Genomic DNA, 15,964 nt, shown 5'->3' with positions numbered 1-15,964 from the left:
TCCCTCCTAGGAAATTAAACTGTAAATCGACATTTGATTAATGTTAAATCAAAAGGAACCCAAGCTCCGACTTTGTGTTGCTTGGGTTGCACTTTACAATTCGGCTCAAGCAGAAGTTATCTAAATTTAAACAGATTGATGATGTATGAGAGGGTAATACAATTTATCGTCTATGATGCCACTGCCAAAGAGTAAGAAAATGAAACATCATGGCTATGGTGATCATATTCTGGCAAAATTTTCATAACTCACTGCTTATCCAAATCACATCATGACTGAGAGTTCATCCTCTAAATGAAAAGAGGCATAACATGCCAACTGAAATGGGATGAGTCATAAGTATGGCCACTCCCCTGTTTTGATATTCACACCAAACTCATCTCCACCCATGTTACTGCTCATCCATAAAACCCATTTCAATCCCCAGCTAAGCCATAGAAAATTAACAAGTAGCAGCAATATGTGATTCGAAAAGGAAAACCCATCACACCCCATTGGATATAAAACCTATGAAGCAGCCATTTACTTGAACAAGAAAGAACATAAAATAAAATATGGATTTGAGTTTGGATCGACTTACAATAACAAGATATTAATATCCTCTTCTTGAATCCGAGCTGCGAGGTGGAGGGCCGCGGATTTGATGATGAAAGGCGAAGGCCGCGAGCGGCACAGAGGCGACAATGGTGGGACGGTGGCTGAAAATGGAGGAGGGTTTGGTGATGGCTGTAATGGAGGGTTTTAACGGTGGTTGGGATGGGGATGGGTTTTATTAGGTTGTGAAGGAGAGGATGGTGGAAATGTGGAGGTGGCACGGCCGGAGCAAATGGCCGGGAAGAGTGGGGGCCGGAGATGGTGATGGCTTGCCGGAGGAGATGATGGTAGGAAGGGTTTGGAAGTGCAGAAAATGGGATTAGAGGTAGCAATGGCTGAGATGGAGGTGAAGGAGAAGGTGCCTAGGCCGGGTTCTTACCGGATTCCGGCTTGGATGATTTGGGAAGACGACCGAGATGGGTTTGAGAGTGAGGTGGGTTTTGGGAATGAAAATGAAGAAAGTGGGTTTGCAGAGATGGGGTTTGATAAAAAGGAGTTTGGATTTAATGGTTGTGAGGTTGTATTGAGAGGGATGGGGGTGAGATGATGAGGGTGGTCGGATTCCGGCAAGCTCGCCGGAATCAATGGAGATGATGGTTTTTTTTGAAGATGAGAATGATAGGTGGGGAAGATGGAGGTTAGATGTGGAGGAGGAGAATGATGGGTGTGATGGCTTGGGGGTGGAGATGGAAGACGATCGGCCTCGCTCTCTTTCTCACCTCTCTCTCCCTGCTGCTGCTGCTGCCCTCAAAAAAAAGAAACAAATCCTCTTTTACAAGCCCTAGTTCGATGCCCTTTGGGGAGAGGTGGCTCATTTTGCCACCCCCCCCCCCCCATTCTTTCTAGGACAGCCCCTTCTAGTGTATTTTGACTACTTTTGCACTACATGAGGTGGCTCTAGGCAAGGAGAGGGGTGAATAAGATATCCACTCCCTTTTTCTTTTCCAATACAGCCCTTTGAGGAATTAAGGTGATGCATTTGCGCCCCTTATTCTTGTCCTGGACAGCCCCTACTAGTGTGTTGCTCACTCCCTTTGCAAAGTGGGGTGGTCTGTCCCTAGAAATAAAAGGGGGTGAATGTATTATTCTCTTTGAATATAGGGCTTTGATATTGGCACTCTCTATCTCGCTATACCACACCCATTTTCCTTGTCTAGCTCGAAAAAATGATATTAACACCTCCAAGCTTGGTTTTTGCACAAACTTGACTTGTCTTTTCTTCACTTTGTCATCTTATAAAAGGAATGGAATATTCAAAAGACGAGAGGATGGGTGCTCATATCCAAATATAGTGTGGAAATTAACATCGGGACTCACCTAAAGGGGCATTAATACCAAAGTTCTGGGCATTTTGTAATTTTTCTCAATTTCTTGCAAAAAAATGGACAAAACTGAGGTAACTAAATAGGGAGACCTAATGAGGTTTGGGGGGCACTCGGGCTTCCAATAGATTTCAAAATGATATGCAAATGGGCATTTTTGGGCTCTTTTGCATTTTAGGACTCGATTCTTTGGGAATTTTTGGGATTCGGTTCGGGACCTCGACTCAACTTCGGGATTGGTTCAAAACTTCTTTTTTTTGGAAATTGGGGCTAGGTCAAAATGGGGTGTCTACAAGAATTTAATTAGGCGGCACCCTCACGCACTAATCAAAAGGGAAAGCTTTGTTATGCGGAACCCTCACGCAGTAACAAGCGATGGAAATTTGCTCGCGGGGTAAAGTTCTTATGAAAAGATTGATACTCTCACGCTTTTGATTGATTGATTGAATTGAATTGATTGATTTGGATTGATTTCTTTGGATATTACTTTGTCTCCTGCCGAGAAAATGGGAGTGCGAGTTCCTTGCTGAGGACCGGACTCACATGGTTTGCTGGGATTTTGGGTACTGACCCAATTTTGAAAAAAATTAGATTTTTGCTGGGAATTAAACGCTTTGAGCAATTGCCAGCAGACTCTCTGGGAAATAGATGTTAGACTCCATTGGGGATTAGCTTTGCCGATGAGCTGACTATGGAGTAGGCTTACCTGGGGAATTTGGAGGTTTGACTCGAGATGTGCTCGTGCTTCTCTCATCTCAACTTGCTGGAGATATTGGTTTATTCTGATTGTCCTTGTGGATTTGACAGCTTTTATGACTTGGCGTGATTTGCCAAGTCATAAAAGATGCCCCTAGTTATTTCATACTTCCATGACTAGAGTCTTAATAAAGCAAATAAGAATGCAGGGAAATAAATATTTCATTTCATGAATATTGGATTTACAAAGCTCTCTGTGCAGAAGGAACATGACAACAATGAGATCATTTCTGCCTGAAAGAACTCTTTCAAATCTGCCAGCTAACAAAATTTCAATAGGCCTGATAGCTTGCTATTCTTCTGAATCTTGTTCTGATTTATTCCGTCCTCCGGAGGAGCAACTTCTTGCTTTGGTGCCTGTCACCCCAGCTCTGGAAAAGGTACAGACCATACAAGACCTTGGATATTTCGACTTGACACGCGACAGACTTCGACAAGTGACAAGTAAAAGACATTGACAAACACAGGACTTGGATTTCAAGAAAGACTCAACTTGCTTCTTGACCTGACAAATATTTTAAATGGTGAAGGTTAACCACTCTTAGAGTTACCCGAATACCATGCTCAAAAGTGATTCATTCCCTGTTCGGTATTACCGTCATGGTCATTAAACCCCTTCGATTGCTTAGTCTTAAATGCCCCTAGTTTAGAGGAAGATCAAAGCAAGTCATGCTGGCACTACTTAGACTTTGATGATGCCATTACTGGGTTACAAGTCTTGTCTGCCTCAGCTGTTCAGCTTCTTTAGAAATCCCTGCCACTGACCAGATCGCCTTTTCAGGTTTCAATCTAGCGGACCGCTTGCCATAGTTTTTGCCTAAATTGCTCTTGCGAGTTTTCAATCCAGCAGGCTCACACCTTGATTTTTGCCTAAGCCGCCCTTTCGGGTTTTCAACTTAGCAGGTGAATGACCCTAACTTTTGCTTAGATCGCCCTTGCGGGTTTTCAATCTAACGGGTCTCCAGACTCCCCCTTTTTTTTTCTTTTTATTTTTTAGCCACAAACCTTTGCCAATTGCACCAAAAGGACTTTTTAGGTAGGTTAGGGTTTGAAGGACCGGAATTTTGACAAGTTTTTCAAGGTTTCGACCGAATCCGGACTAGCCAGACTGCCTACGTACCCCCAAAGGATGAGGATCAGGTCGCGCGTAGTTCCAGGCTCAAATGCCCCTAGTTTGTGGGTTTTCAAAGAGAATGTTTTTGATTTTGTGTAAGCTCAAAAGGTTTTGCAAAAGATTCTTTTGATATGTTTTTTTTTTCTCTTTTTGTTTTAAAGGTTTTTTGGTTTGGAGTTCTAGTCGATCAAGGAAGGCCTTCTGGTGCTTTAAGCAGAGTATTTCTTGAGTTGGTCAAGGTTTGTTGGCTCTGTTAGCTTTTCTCCATTTTCATCGAGGAGTCTGACGGCTTTTCCAGGCAGGACCTCGTCAACAATGTATGGACCTGACCATTTCGGCTTGAATTTACCCCTGGGATCATACACCGGTGCCCGGAAGGATTTCAGAACAAGATCTCCCTTCTTGAGGTCTCGAACACGAACTTTCTTGTTGAAGGCTCTCTCGACACGGCGTTGATACCCCTGAACATGGTACAATGCTTTCAGCCTCTTCTCGTCAATCATTTGTAACTCCTGATACCTGGCTTGAGCCCAAACAGATTCTGGCAACCCAGCTTCCATCATCACTCTCAGGGAGGGAATTTGCAGTTCAACAGGCAGGACAGCTTCCATTCCGTACACCAAAGAATACGGAGTTGCACCTGTAGAGGACCTGATCGACGTCCTATAGGCCCACAAAGCATACGGGAGTTTGCTCGACCAATCTTTGTAAGTCTAGGTCATCTTGCTGATGATTACTTTGATGTTTTTATTAGCAGCTTCAACAGCTCCGTTCGTTTGAGGTCTATAGGGTGAAGACTTATGATGCTTGATCTTAAACTCTTCACACAGATGCGCCACCTCCTTCTTGAAATGGGACCCATTGTCTGAAATTAGCTCATGTGGTACTCCATATCTGCAAATAATATTCGCTTTGATGAACCTTGCAACAGAAGCCAATGTCAATGACGCATATGAAGCAGCTTCTATCCACTTTGTGAAGTAATCAATGGCAACCAAGATATACTCATGCCCACTAGAAGACTTCGGACTTATCTTCCCGATGATATCTATTCCCCATACTGAGAATGGCCACGGTGAAGTGAGAGAATGCAACTGAGAAGGCGGCACATGGATGAGATTGGCGTAGACCTGACATTTGTGACATTTCTTCACATAGGCGTAGCAATCTGCTTCCATTGTCGGCCAGTAATATCCAAGTCTGAGAATCTTCCTTGACAGCATCTTTCCGTTCATATGCGGTCCACAGACTCCTTCGTGTGTCTGCTCTATGAGTTCAGCGGCTTGATCCTCATCTATACACAAAAGTTGGATTTCATCGAACGACCTCCTGAACAACTCCTCACCACAAATGATAAAGTTAGAGGCCAACTTCTGAAGAGACCTTCGCTCTTTTCCGGAAGCTTCCGGCGGATGTCCTTTGCCTGAGATGAAGTTTTTGATATCTGTGTACCAAGGCTTGCCATCTGAACACCTCGCTGCTATTTCAATAGCGTTAACATGTGCCGGGGCCCATTGAAGCCGTACTTCTAATGGTGGAACTTCCATTGATGCAGAAATGTCAAGCATCGAAGCCAGAGTAGCTAATGCATCCGCAAAATGATTCTTCGTTCGAGATAGGTGAGTGAATGTGATATTTCTGAATTTTCTGACCAGAGACTCTAGGTACGTATTATACGGGATCAACTTATCGTCTCTTGTTTTCCAGTTTCCGTTGGTTTGACAGATAATCAGAATTGAGTCCTCGAATACATCTAGGTCCTGAATGTGCAAGGCCATGGCTGCTTCCAAACCTGCAATACATGCCTCGTATTCTGCCATATTGTTTGTGCACTTGAACTGAAGTTTGATGGATATAGGGATATACTCTTTTCTTGGTGATAGCAACACCGCCCCTACACCTTGGCCTCGATTGTTGACTGCTCCATCAAAGTACATCAACCACTTTGTGTCTGGAACTTCATCTTCCACAATCATTATCTCCTCATCTGGAAACTCTGCTTTCAAAAAATCATTATTTTCTGCTGGTGAATAAGCTAGCTGCTCAGCTATCACGCGCCCCTTAATTGACTTCTGTGTGATATAAGTGATATCGAACTCAGACAATAACAACAACCACCTGGTTGTTCTCCCGGTGAGGGCTGGCTTCTCAAACAAGTATTTCAATGGGTCCATCCGTGAGAGTAGAAGAACCCTATTCGATAACAAATAATGCCTCAGCTTCTGAGTAGCCCAAACCAGGGCTAGACAAGTCTTTTCGAGGATGGTGTACTTCTGCTCGTACTCCAACATTTTCTTGCTGATGTAGTAAATGGCTCTTTCTCGCTCCGACTCCGGGTCTTGCTGCGCTAACATACACCCCATCGCTGTGTCAATAACAGACAAGTACAGCAACATCGGTTGTCCTGGTATGATTGGCGACAAAAGTGGTGGTAAAGCCAAACACTGCTTGATTTTCTCGAAAGCTTCTTGACACTCTTCGTTCCATTTCTTTGAAGCATTCTTCTTTAAGAGGTTGAAAATCGGTTCGCAAGTCGTTGTCAACTGTGCAATGAACCTTCTCAAGTACTGGACCTTTCCTAAGAACCCACGGATCTGTTTCTCAGTCTTTGGCGGAGCCATTTCTTGGATAGCTTTGATTTTCTGCGGATCCACTTCAATCCCTCTCTGGCTGACTAAGAATCCCAGCAGCTTTCCTGATGTAACCCCGAATACACACTTGCTCGGGTTGAGACGGAGCTTGAACTTTTGGATTCACTGGAAGAACTTTCTCAATGCCCCTGCATGCTCTTCCCTGGTCTTCGCTTTAACGATCATGTCATCAACATATACTTCGACCTCTTTGTGTATCATGTCATGCAGTAAAGTGGTAGCAGCCCTCTGATATGTTGCTCCAGCATTTTTGAGTCCAAATGGCATAACTCTGTAACAATATGTCCCCCATTGAGTGATGAAGACCGTCTTGATCATGTCTTCAGGAGCCATCTTGAACTGGTTGTATCCTGAGAATCCATCCATAAATGAAAGGAGAGCATGGCCCGCTGTGTTGTCCACCAAGATGTCAATGTGTGGCAAAGGAAAATCATCTTTCGGACTTGCTTTGTTCAGATCTCTGAAATCCACACACATCCTGACTTTTCCGTCCTTCTTGGGCACCGGTACTATGTTGGCTAGCCATTCAGGGTATTCAACAACTTGTATGAAGCCAACATCCAATTGTTTCTTAACTTTATCTCTGACTAGCAAGTCCCACTCTGGTTTCATTTTTCAAAGTTTTTGCTTTTTCGGCCTAACACCTGGGATTAGGGGAGGCCTGTGTTGAACAATGTCTTCACTTAACCCCGGCATGTCATCATAGGACCAAGCGAAAACTTCTTTGAATTCCTTTAATAGGGCAACTAATTCCGCACTCTCTTCGGGAGTTAATGTTTTGCCAATTTGAATTTCCCGAATTAGGGTTTCATCACCAATATTGATGGTCTCGATTTCCTCTTCGGATGCTTTTGCTCGACGCTGCTCCTCTTGCCTAATCATGTGTTTGATTTCAGGGGGAGTTTCGTCGGCATCCTCATTAGAGGGGGAGTCTTGATTATTATTATTATCAATTTGATCAAATAGAGAAGCAAAAATTGAAGTAGAGACAGGCGAATAAAAAGAAGAGTCTTTCATTTCATTCAAAAGAATCGAAGTTACATCTGTTGACGCGCCTTCAATGGGCTCAGTATTGAAATCTTTAGAACTCTTTACAGACTCCTCATCAGACTGGACTATCGTATGAGCAGACTTAACAGCCTCGGTAGACTCGACGGAAGATGCGACGGACTCTGCATCAGACTGAAAAACGGCATCAAAAGACTCCTCATCAACGGGCTCGATCACAACTGTACCTGCATCAAAAGAAACATCAGATATAGCAAACTCTATTTTTTACTCGAAAATGGACATATAGCTAGAGACAACGGACTCTTTGATAGAAACCGGTCTGTACTAGATGACGACTTGGGGTATGACCTGGGAACTCCAGTTCGTGAGAGGTCCCTCGGCTGGGGTGATAAGGCTTTCAGGATCAAGAATCAGCGCATCCCCTCCGATCATGGCTACAATCGGTAACTCAACCAATCAATCCAAATCAATCAATTCAAATCAATCAATCAATCAAAAGCGTGAGAGTATCAATCTTTTCATAAGAACTTTACTCCGCGAGCAAATTTCCATCGCTTGTTACTGCGTGAGGGTTCCTCATAACAAAGCTTTCCCTTTTGATTAGTGCGTGAGGGTTCCGCCTAATTAAATTCCACCTTTTGTTACTATGAGAGGATCCAAGCCCATTTCATACGGCATCTAAGCCCGTCTCATACGGCATCTAAGCCCGTCTCATACGGCATCCAAGCCCGTCTCATACGGCATCCAAGCCCGTCTCATACGGCATCTAAGCCCGTCTCATACGGCATCTAAGCCTGTTCTCATACGGCACCTAAGCCCGTCTCATACGGCATCCAAGCCCGTTCTCGTACGGCATTTAAGCCCGTTCTCGCACGCCATCCGCCATCCTGAAGCATTCTTTCCAAAGTCCCCTGAGGCATCCACTCTGAGTAAGACCCTTGACGCATCTGACTCCTTTAAGAATTCAACCTTCGCAAAATCATTTTCGTTAATTCTTTCCTTCTTTAAACCAATTTCCGGGGCAGGTCAAAATGCGTTGTCCTTTTGGCTTTGACATTCGTGTAACGAGCACCCTCTGCCAAAGAGGGGCATCTGTAGACACCCCATTTTGACCGGACCATTTTTCTCAAAGCCGAATAAATTTTTGAAATCGAATAAGGTCCCGAAGTTGGATAGGTCCCTGAAGCCAGCCATGAGATCCCAAAGTTGAGATGAAATCTTGAAATTGAAATTCCAGAAGAAGTAAGCCCTAAATACAAAGAGAACCTGAATTTTACCAGTCCATTGTACCTACCCATAGGTACAAAGTTCCCAAAAAATGGTTAATATTCCCAAATGTATGCTCGCAAATTTTCAAGTGAATCGGACAAGAAATGGAAATTAAGATGGGTCGAGCTAGTACAATTATCAAAGCACGGATGTCTCAATATCATTTCCCTAAGTAAGCAAGAAAGGGAGTGCTAGTAACAGTTCTCATTTGCAAAGAAAAGAAAAGAAGAAACTATTTTCTCTACCCTAAGCCTCCTGGTTGTGTAAAAGGGTGGTCATAATGCACTTGAGAAGGGCTGTACCAGGGAGAATGGGGGGGCGCAAATTTATCACTTCCCTTTACAAAACCCCATCGAATTAGGGTTTAAGAGGATCGGATTTTCTGAAAAAGGGGGATACCTCATTTTTTTGCAGCCGCAAAAAAAAAATCCAGAGGAGAGAGGGAGCCAAGGCACCATGTGGAACCCGATCCGAGAGAGGCGGGGGGACGTGCCCCCACGCGAGTCTCGGGATCATCCACGTGAAGGAGAGCCCCGCCAAGGAACTCTTGAAAGAGTGCCCCTCACAGCATGAGCGGCGATGTAAAGTGAGATACCTCTCGATTAGGGGACTAGCCCGGATTCGAGACGCACCTTAAACAAATAAAGAGTCGCCATCCAAGGAAGTAGGCCCTGGATCCCATGCCGTGCTCTGTCGCAACAGATAATCAGAGATATAAAAGGTCCGTGCCTGATGACGAATGGGGAAGGGGTTAGGCGCCCCCAATTCGCCCAAGTGCGAGCACCTGGTCTCTTATGCCATTTATTATTAACTTTGAAGAATTTTGGGCGAAAATCATGTGAAATGGGAACGAAGATCCCCGAGATAACGTCTAGCTAATCATGCATGTCTCGGAGATGAATAAGAAGCACACACAAAAAAGATGAATGACATGCCACCTAAGAATAGCTAGGTTATGAGTGTCATGCCTGATGGGTGTCTAAGTTCTGGTGGACAAACACATGCATGCTACAGCTAAGAGTATAGGATCTGTACAGGGAAGTAAGAAAACACAGCAAAACATACAATATGACAAACCCTAGACTCTAATGCGATAATTGGCTCGGACCAAGATGGCCATCCATCTTAGCTGCACTACGTATCCCGGCCTCGGGAAGAATCAGAGCCAACGTAGTTCGGCGACCTTTGCTAAACTACAATGCCTAACCTTCTAAGACCGCTATCCTAGACTCGATCAACTAGACCTGACTAGTTTTTAAAGCTTCTTGCGCCATTACTTAAGTTCGAGTGAATGGTAATTTTTAGGACTCCCTATATGCCCTAACTAATGCAAGTGGACCCTACACCCTATGTGCGACTAGGCTGTGCGTCCTAAGGAAAACCATGGGCTCTCTAAGCGCGTCCTAGTCTAGCCATCGGCTCGACTAAGTGTTTAACCGACCACGACTCGAGGCCTCCTAACTCTGAGGACACTCACACGACCAGACACGGCAAAGCAACATAATCAGGACAGACTCCTAACTCTAAGACACCCCACACGCCTAGGACTGTGGAACCCGATCCGAGAGAGGCCGGGGGACGTGCCCCCACGCGAGTCTCGGGATCATCCACGTGAAGGAGAGCTCCGCCAAGGAACTCTCGAAAGAGTGCCCCTCACAGCAGGAGCGGCGATGTAAAGTGAGATACCTCTCGATTCGGGGACCAGCCCGGATTCGAGACGCACCTTAAACAAAGAAAGAGTCGCCATCCAAGGAAGTAGGCCCTGGATCCCATGCTGTGCTCTGTCGCAACAGATAACCAGAGATACAAAAGGTCCGTGCCTGATGACGAATGGGGAAGGGGTTAGGTGCCCCCAATTCGCCCAAGTGCGAGCACCTGGTCTCTTATGCCATTTATTATTAACTTTGAAGGATTTTGGGCGAAAATCATGCGAAATGGGAACGAATATCCCCGAGATAACGTCTAGCTAATCATGCTTGTCTCGGAGATGAATAAGAAGCACACACACAAAAAAAGAAAGATATGACACCTAAGAATAGCTAGGTTATGAGTGTCATGCCTAATTGGTGTCTATGTTCTGGTGGACAGACACATGCATGCTACACCTAAAAGTATAGGATCTGTACATGAAAGTAAGAAAACACAGCAAAACATACAATATGACAAACCCTAGACTCTAATGCGATAATTGACTCGGACCAAGATGGCCATCCATCTTAGCTGCACTACGTATCCCGGCCTCAGGAAGAATCAGAGCCAACGTAGTTCGGCGACCTATGCTAAACTACAATGCCTAACCCTCTAGGACCGCTATCCTAGACTCGATCAACTAGACCTGACTAGTTTTTAAAGCTTCTTGCGCCATTGCTTAAGTTCTAGTGAATGGTAATTTTTAGGACTCCCTATATGCCCTAACTAATGCAGGTGGACCTACACCCTAAGTGTGACTAGGCTGCGTGTCCTAAGGAAAACCATGGGCTATCTAAGCGCATTCTAGTCTAGTCATCGGCTCGACTAAGTGTCTAACCGACCACGACTCGAGGCCTCCTAACTCTAGGGACACTCACACGACCAGACACACAAAGCAACACAGTCAAGACAGACTCCTCACTCTATGACACCCCAAACGCCTAGGACAGCCTCCTAACTCTATGGGAAGATCTTTTAAAAATTGTTGGTAAGGTTATTTTGAAGAATTTTTGAAGTTTTGAGAGGTTTGAAAGATTTTGAAGCTTATAGAAGTTTTTGAAGTTGTGAAAGATATTTGCAAAAATGGTGTGTGAAAATAGTATAAAAAGAAAGGGTGACTGGACTCAGGATGCCAGCAGCACGCCTGAGCTGCCTACGTACCTCTCAGCTAGGGATCAAGCCATCCGTAGTTCGGACTAGATTTTCCTAACTACACTCTAATGACTCGAGATTTTAGAGATTTTTGATGTTTTTTAGATGTTTTTTAATTTTTTGACACAAGAGGACGGAATCCCATCATCACAAGGGGAGGACAGACTCCTGATATCCCGCAAAGGTTGGACAGCATCCTATGCTTTGCGGGAGAATTGGACAGAATCACGACTCTGCAAGGGTTGGACAACATCCTATACCTTGCAAGAGCGGATAAAAATCACGTGACTTGATGAGGGGATGGACAGAATCCTAACCCCTATGATGATAGGACAGACCCCTGAAAGACTGGAGGACTGACTCCTATGCTGAAGATGGGCTCTGAAAGATGGAAGAACAGGCTCCTAAACTCTCTATGACAGACTCTAAAGAGGAAGAAATCCCTTAACCTGCGAAGACTCTAAGGCAGGAAGGGAAAGGGGTTGGCTCAAGATACATTCCGTCATAGCCCAGACCCGACAGAAAAATTCTGAAATCGATGGACAATATGGGAACCCTGAGATCTAAGGAAAAATCCTAAAGCTAAGAGAAGCCTCGAAAGGGAAGGAAAGAGAAAGATAATGGCGCTCAATAGCAGACGAATCCGGCATATGGGACATCTCTTGAAGTGGAAGGGGATGTCATTGACCTCATTTTTGGTGAGAAAAAGGGGAGATAAAAGTACAAGCACAGGGCATTTTGACACAATATCCGCTTCGGACGACCTTGAGCAAGATAGGATTCAATACAGGTTCTACATTTCTGGGCGCGAGACTAATGAAAATGACCAACATATTCATATATATTTCTTAAAGAATATATACCATAAATCAATGTGACCGTACCCGTGCTCCCCAGAACTAAAATTATAAAATCAGCATAAACAGAAATGAACAGGGGCTGAGTCACAAAGGCATGGGCTGAACCTATGCTGAAACATGGGGCTGAAATAACTAAATGAACCTACACCACCAGCCCTCTATACTTTTTCCACAACATCAGATGCCCCATTATTCGGAAATTAACATGCATGTACTTAGATCAGATACCGCTCAAACAATGACCAAAACAGAAATCCAAATGTAGAAGAATCGGTTATCATTACCTAAAGCATGTGACACACTAAACAAATATAAATATAAAATATATATGAAGGAAAACTGAAGCTGACTCTAGCAAAGCTTAAATTAGCAACTATCTCTTAAAGGCACTATTTTTTTTGAAATAGGATCTTAAAATAGAGAAAGAGATGTACCTGCTACGAGCCAATTTTGGTATGATAAAACAAATCAGCTGCAGAAAATGATATTTGATTGTAGAAGCAATCGAATTTTCCAACGAGGATCAACTCAGTAAGCTTCCAAAATTTTCCTGCTTCGTAGCTCTGAGAAACAATTACAGTATCCCCTTCTTCAGGATAAGAAAATGCTCTAATATGGGGATGATATTCCGATTTTCGTGAAAACTCTCAGATCTGCTAGCTAAAAAAAATCAACATCTAAACTAGAGGCCAAAAGAAAAGAAAATCCGAAGACCTCTCTGGACCTAGATTTTTGATGAAACAAGGACCGTATCTCTTGCTATAAAGAGGTAGCAAGAGTTAGAAGCTAAAGAAAAATGGAGAACAAGGGAGATCATACACTTAGACGCCTAGTCGGAGCTCCGGCAAGCTCGCCGGTGATGGTTAATCAAAATATATGAGAACGAAAGGTTAGGGTTTGTCTGGGGTTTGAAGCAAGATAGCAAGGAGAGTCAATAGCTGAAATAAGGAAGAAATCAAGAGAGATAGGGCGAGATTAAGATGAAAAGGTGCTTGCAGGAGAAAGTGAATTCGCCGGCCGGAGGTTTTACCGGAGAAGATGATCGGGAAAAGGGGTGAGATAGAGGTGGCTGTGAAGTGGGGAGATGAACAGAGGAGGTGGCGGATTTTTGGGCAGAATGGGCTTTGGTAGTGGTGGTGGCTCGGTGGAGGTTTGGGTGGTGCGGTTGGTGGAGGTGGGTTTTAAAAAAAATGGGTTTTGGGTTTAATGGGTTTTTCGAAAATGGGTTTTGGGTTTGGGTGGTGCAGTTGGTGGTGGTTTGGGTGGTGCGGTTGGTGATGGTTTGGGTGGTTTTAAAATGGTTTTTGCAGAAAACAGGGGAAGATGAAGAAGGGGTGGCTGATGGGAGAAGAAGGTGAACGTGGGTTTTGGGTTTTGCAAAAATCCGTGTGGAGGTTGAAGATGTGGGTTTGGTCGAGCGGTGGCCGGCCGGCGGGAGTGGATGGATGGGGGTTTGGAGGTGGTGGTGGGTTTGATGGGGTTGCTTTTGAAGTGGGTTTGATGGGGGTTTGGTGGGAACCGAATGGGTTTTGGGTAGAGGGTAGAGAGGAAGAAGAAGGTTTGTGGGTGGGGGCTTGCCGGATTCCGGCAAGCTCGCCGGAGAAGAAGGTGTTCGGTTTTTTTTTTTGGTTTTTGAAATGGGTTTTGCTGATGGAGGCTAGGTGGAGCTGAGTTTGTTCTTCTCTCCCTCTCTCTTTTCCTTCCTCCCTCTGTTGCAAGAGAAAAAAAATGAAAAACCCTTCCTTGCAAGAAAAAAAAATGAAAAACCCTCCTCAAACCCTAATCAATTTGGGTTTTTTAAAGGAAATGGGTGATAAATTCGTACCCCTCTTCTTTACCTGGACAGCCCTTCCTAATGTATTTGTGAAGAAATTTTAACCAAAGGGGGAGGGGCCAAGTAGAAAAACAGGGTGAAGATTCTTCTTTCTCCAAATGATCCTCACCCTTAGATTTGATCCAAGGGTCCCTAGGGATTGCTTACACCCTAAGTATTATGAGAATTCCTAAAAATACCCTTCTAAAGGTGACAAATCACCATTTTGCCAACAAAGATATCTTGTCTTTTTTGGAAAAAGGGGGGGGGATATCCACACAACCATGCTTTGATAATTCACCCTACCACAACCCAACTTTGATTATCGCACATACTTCGCCTGTCTTATTCTTCATTTTTCGCCCGATTGCCCTGAAATTTTGCAGGGGGATTCTCGAGAACACTAACAACCCCTCGGGGGATTTGTACCCACAAATGTGCACAACCAGATGCCCAGAACACGAGCCTTCTTCTCATTTTGGGGCCAGCCCCCCCAGGAATTTTGAGATTAATTTCGGGACATCTGGGGACTCAAAATTCGGGAATTCTATTGGATATTCAATTTTGGGGATTTTAAGGCCTTGTCAAAATGGGGTGCCTACAAGGACAGACTCCTAACTCTATGGGAAGATCTTTTGAAAATTGCTGGTAAGGTTATTTTGAAGAATTTTTGAAGTTTTGAGAGGTTTGAAAGATTTTGAAGCTTACAGAAGTTTTTGAAGTTGTGAAAGATATTTGCAAAAATGGTGACTGAACTCAGGATACCAGCAGCACGCCTGAGCTGCCTACGTACCCCTCAGCTAGGGATCAAGCCATCCGTAGTTCGGACGAAAAGGTGAGAAATATTTGTAAAATGGTAGTGAAAAAAGGGGTGTAAAAAGATGATGACTGGACTCAGGATGCCAGCAGCACGCCTGAGCTGCCTACGTACCCCTCAGCTAGGGATCAAGCCATCCGTAGTTCGGACCAGATTTTCCTAACTACGCTCTAATGATTCGAGATTTTTGGGATTTTTAATGTTTTGAAGTATTTTTGATTTTTTCGACACAAGAGGACACAACCCTATCATCATAAGGGGAGGACAGACTCCTGATATCCCCACAAAGGTTGGACAGCATCCTATGCTTTGCGGGGGGGAAATGAATAGAATAACAACTCTGCAAGGGTTGGACAGCATCCTATACCTTGCAGGAGTGGATAGAAAAACACACGACTTGATGAGAGGGTGGACAGAATCCTAACCCCTATGATGATAGGACAGACTCCTGAAAGACTGAAGGACTGACTCCTATGCTGAAGACTGACTCTGAAAGATGGAAGGACGGAATCCTAAACTCGACAAGGGTAGGACAGACTCCCCAAACCCTAGGATGGATAGGACGGGCTACTAAACTCTATGATGGTAGGGTAAAAGAAAGGAAGCTAGTACCGGACCTCCACTCCGTACCATGGAGTCTGAGTAAAAACAGTAATAAGAGACTAAACTCTGTTTTCAGAAATCAATAAACCAAGCATAACCGAGACCCAATGAATCAAAGTCCAAGAATTAAAACACATACATCAAAGAAACAAAATGAGGGTGAGATCAAAAGTCTAAACAGACCCAGTAGCCACTATTCTGTTTCGATGATCCTATAGAAATCACTCTATTTCAAGGCGCTAGCTGCCCGCAGGGCTGTGAACTAAATTGAGAAGAAAGATCAAGTTCTTGAAGGGCTCCTCGACAAGAGCAA

General features: G+C 44.2%; 1 protein-coding gene across 1 annotated transcript; it reads right to left on the bottom strand.

The window, feature by feature from the left end:
• Window positions 1-2,933: 2,933 nt before the first annotated feature.
• On the bottom strand, window positions 2,934-6,407 carry LOC143886938 (uncharacterized). Its single transcript, XM_077391107.1, has 5 exons — window positions 6,035-6,407; window positions 5,033-5,578; window positions 4,708-4,846; window positions 4,074-4,449; window positions 2,934-3,029 (listed from the first exon to the last, which is right to left on the bottom strand). The coding sequence occupies exons 1-5, from the start codon at window positions 6,405-6,407 to the stop codon at window positions 2,934-2,936; spliced, it is 1,530 nt and encodes a 509-aa protein (XP_077247222.1).
• Between the last annotated feature and the right edge of the window lie 9,557 nt (window positions 6,408-15,964).

The sequence above is a fragment of the Tasmannia lanceolata genome, unplaced genomic scaffold (assembly GCF_043159265.1).
Source record: "Tasmannia lanceolata isolate RefF3 unplaced genomic scaffold, GAP_Taslan_0.1 ptg000011l, whole genome shotgun sequence".
Taxonomy (NCBI): domain Eukaryota; kingdom Viridiplantae; phylum Streptophyta; class Magnoliopsida; order Canellales; family Winteraceae; genus Tasmannia; species Tasmannia lanceolata.
This window is presented reverse-complemented; position numbering and strand designations above follow the sequence as displayed.

What these genes read in the sequence shown, in the direction of transcription:
- LOC143886938 (XM_077391107.1), bottom strand. Translation starts at nt 6,407, where the DNA reads ATGGCTCCGCCAAAGACTGAGAAACAGATCCGTGGGTTCTTAGGAAAG. An exon ending in ACATTGGCTTCTGTTGCAAG is followed by an intron (nt 4,450 to 4,707) that starts GTTCATCAAAGC and finishes GTGGGCCTATAG; the next exon opens with GACGTCGATCAGGTCCTCTA. An exon ending in AGGTCCTGCCTGGAAAAGCC is followed by an intron (nt 3,030 to 4,073) that starts GTCAGACTCCTC and finishes CTGGGGTGACAG; the next exon opens with GCACCAAAGCAAGAAGTTGC.